The sequence below is a fragment of the Cryptomeria japonica genome, chromosome 2, assembly GCF_030272615.1.
Source record: "Cryptomeria japonica chromosome 2, Sugi_1.0, whole genome shotgun sequence".
NCBI lineage: Eukaryota > Viridiplantae > Streptophyta > Pinopsida > Cupressales > Cupressaceae > Cryptomeria > Cryptomeria japonica.
The window spans coordinates 109,093,884-109,097,680 of NC_081406.1; the positions used below are offsets into that span (position 1 = coordinate 109,093,884).

At 39.1% G+C, this 3,797-nt stretch overlaps 1 protein-coding gene across 1 annotated transcript; it reads right to left on the reverse strand.

Annotated features, from left to right (window-relative positions):
• Window positions 1-690: 690 nt before the first annotated feature.
• On the reverse strand, window positions 691-3,069 carry LOC131054295 (uncharacterized). The gene has a single exon (XM_057988771.2). It carries the CDS (start codon window positions 3,067-3,069, stop codon window positions 691-693), a length of 2,379 nt encoding a protein of 792 aa, XP_057844754.2.
• Between the last annotated feature and the right edge of the window lie 728 nt (window positions 3,070-3,797).

Genomic DNA, 3,797 nt, shown 5'->3' on the forward strand with positions numbered 1-3,797 from the left:
CTTAGAATTCTTATTCACATCTAGATACCTTTTAGTGCACCAATTGAAATATGGTAATGCAAATGATTCTTTAATCTCCCTACTCTTTTAATCTCCCTACTCTCTCTTGAAATGTAAAATGAATGTATAGTGTCTATATACAAGAACAAGACATTATATTGCATAAATGTGTATTTAGTTGGTTTTAGGAAAGAAAGACATAAAAGAGAGTTGATCAAATTTAAATTCAAATTTAGAAAGATAAAATATATAACTACATAAATGACTTCATGAAAAAAAACCCAATAAATATATAAATATTTACAAATATACATCTCATAAATATTCTGAACCACAAAAGAAAATGAAAATGAAATATACAAAATATATTTAATAAATGAATATCATAAACAAATACCTCAACTTTACACAAAATCCCATGTCAATATACCAAAATACTATTGAAAATGATATAAATATGCAGCCTTAATTTATTTTTGCATTCACTAAAATAAGAACTTAGTGATGGATTATTCAAACAAAGGAGTTGACCCAAGAAATAGAAAGAAAGAAAAGAAATCCATCAAAGCTCCGCCACAACCAAAAACAAAATCATTTGGCATTGAAACCACAGCATTGACCAGTTCAAAGAACAATTCAAACCCTTTTTCGTTCTCCACAAGCCGAACTTTCACCCTGCATGAATATAACTCAATTCGGTTGCTCTAAATATTTCAGAAAAGCTTGTACAACATGTTCATTCTGGTGGCCGTAAACAGAAGGGAATGCTCCCTCTAAAGACTTTTGTGCGTCACTCACAAGTCCATCGTAAAGTCCTGCGAAGCTCGACAATCCCCACTCTGCATATTTTCCTGCGCGATCTTTCCACAAACAAAGACATCTGTGAAAAAATATGAGACATTGAAGGCTCCCCGGACAGGTTGCAAGAATAGCAGTTGCAGCATTGTACAGAGTCTCCTGTTCAATCTTATTCCCAACCATTCCAATCACCGCAGCAATTCCATTTTTCCTCCATCTGTTTTCAAGAAGTGCCGAATACAGAGGGGTAAACGAGGCCCGGATCCAGCCTTCATAAAAATAAATGTCCTCATCTTCGTTCACCATCCGTTTCAAACTTTCCATGCACTTTTCCACTTGAGCAGCTAGGCTCTGCAGTTGAGTATCCCTGTTTTCAAGCCTGGAAATGCCAACTATCAAATATTCCCTGTAAAGTTTCCTTGTTTTCGATTTGTGTTCCATGACCATTTTTTCGAGCTCGCACCTCTCACAGAGACATCTGAAACCAAAGCTTTCGCAAGCTTCCTGCCGACAAGGGTAGGGAAACAGAACATTAAAATATGGAATGCAGATTTCTTCGCCAGCAGAGATATCCGTGGCCGCGTGAATCCTCATGATATCGCCCAAATTGATTCTTGCTGCGTTGGGCGCACAGGAATGGTTAATGAAGGATGGAAGCAGCCATGCCCCATAATAAAGTCTGGTTGGAACAGGGTTAAAGACAACCGGCTGCTTGAAAATTTGTTGCATAGCAGAGGGAGACGAGTCGTCCAGTGCAATCCGGTTTAAGATGTGAAGAATTGCTTGGTCCTTGTCATTGTCGCTCAGCATCTCATATCTTTCACAAGCAGTAGTAATTTCTTCATTACTTTCAGTGGGGAAAATGTATTCTCCAGCAGACTCGGTAATGAAATCTGACATGCAGGGAATGAGGCAGGACAAATCTTTACTGCAATGGGAGAAAAAGATCTGGCGAGTCTTTTCTCCACAGGATTTAAGCTTATCTTTCACATTTTGAAGGAGCTCATTCTGCTCCCTACATTTTTGAGAAATGGCCAAGGCTTTGCTGATCAACAGCACCTCACCTTCCTCGATTTTCTCCGTCGCAAACAAACCCCTGCCGCAACCATTGCTCGTCATTCTGATCTCCACTGGCCCAATGAAATCTCCATCTGGTTTCAAAGCACTGGAGCTACCTGCATCAGAGCCGATGATAGCTTTGCCTATGTCAAAACAGACCGCGCTCCATCTGCGATAAGCCGTGGTGAAGATCTGCTTCTTTTCTGGAAACAGAGCACAGGAACGCTGGAGAAAACTAAAGGCGTCTTTATATCTACCTACAGATAAAAGTGATCGAATTTTGAATTGCACTTCGATGCTCTCGGAAGGTTCGACTTTATCTGCATCTTGCACAGCTTCTTCGTAGCGGTGAAGTTCAAAATATGCTACACATCTTTCAGTATACATGACATTAACAGTAGACGCATCTACCTTCATTCCTTGGGAGAGACATGCTACACATTTACTGTAATTTCTTATACAATTCTCCCACTCGCCTGCACGGTAAGCCATATGTCCAAACGCCATCCACTTCTTAATTTTTTCTTTACCAGCTGTAAAGTTTATATCTTTAGGATCAGGAAGGCTCTGTACTATTTGAATACACAGGGGATTCTCCACATGAATAAATACCAGATCGCTTTCGCCTTGGACAAGCATGGGCTCCTTGAGAACAATTTTAGTGCCTTGAGGAAAATTATTTCTTGCAAAATATTGATATGGAAAAGCGATGCAAAGAGCCACTGCCTTCCCAGTCCCTGCCTCCTCGAGCAGAGTGTAAATCCTCCCAATTTTTAAAGGTTCAACACAGAATTCGCCAAATAACACCACGCCTTCGTTCCGGTTCCCTATTTTCAAATCCCTAAGGCTTACCGGAACAAGCTCGTCTGTAGCTTCTGTCGTTTGATGAGTGCTTTCGGTGACATGCTCCAGAGGTTTGTGCATGCGTAAAATCTGTTCAGCTTGAGGATGTGTGAGATACAGGCGCGCCTTTTCGTGAATTGAAATTAAAGCTTGCTTATCAAAATTCATGCTTGCCTTGGCCATAACAGAGACATCATTTTCTCCAAGAAAGTCAAGGAGCCTCTCATAATATCGGGGCTGTAAGTATTCTTGAGAGCGCGGATCTGCAACATTAGAACTGCTAGCCTTTGATTCTTTTTGAGACGTGATTCTTGTTCCTTCGAGTGAAATCCCCAAAACATATTGTCGACAAGACATATTGACCGCCATGGAGGAACACGGCCGTAAATATTGCAGAAGATGTGAGGATCACTCACATTTGTCGGCCTTTCGTTCTGCTAAATTTCTTCCATTGACAAACACTTAACACAGATCTCTTAGGAAAAAAGTACGAAAGGAAAACGTTTAAGTGTTTGAATTCAAGGAGAATAGACGACAAGTTGAGAAAGGAAACCTTCAAATGGTTTAGATTATTGAGTTAAATTTACTAAAGATAGCTAGAAAACAGTAAATTTGTCTAAAATTTCATTCAATTTGTGCCATTAAGTGTATCTGGATGAATCGTCCGTCTATTTTTCATTCTGAAATGCAGGATTGAGTCGATTGACTATTCAATGTCAAATCCCGTAAGTTCAGATGTTTCTTAAATCATAGCATTCACACTCTCAATTTCAATTTTGCTAAATTTAGGTACTGTAATTCTTTTACATGCCTTTGAAATGACAGTTATTCGATTTAGAGTTAATATTTTCCCTAATCCTGGAGAAGATTCAAAATCTTGAGCAGCGAGAATGAGAGGACGAGGATAATAATGAAAATGTGCAAAGTATCACGCCATTCCGACACAAGTTAGATTCCTTTGAATCAAATTAACCAAAGTGTTTGCTCAAGAATAACACTCTCTGAATAGATAATCTACATGGAAGCGCAAATTTGTTGAAATTTTCATTGAATTTGTGCCAGTAAGTGTATCTCGATGAATCGTGCGGCTATTTTTC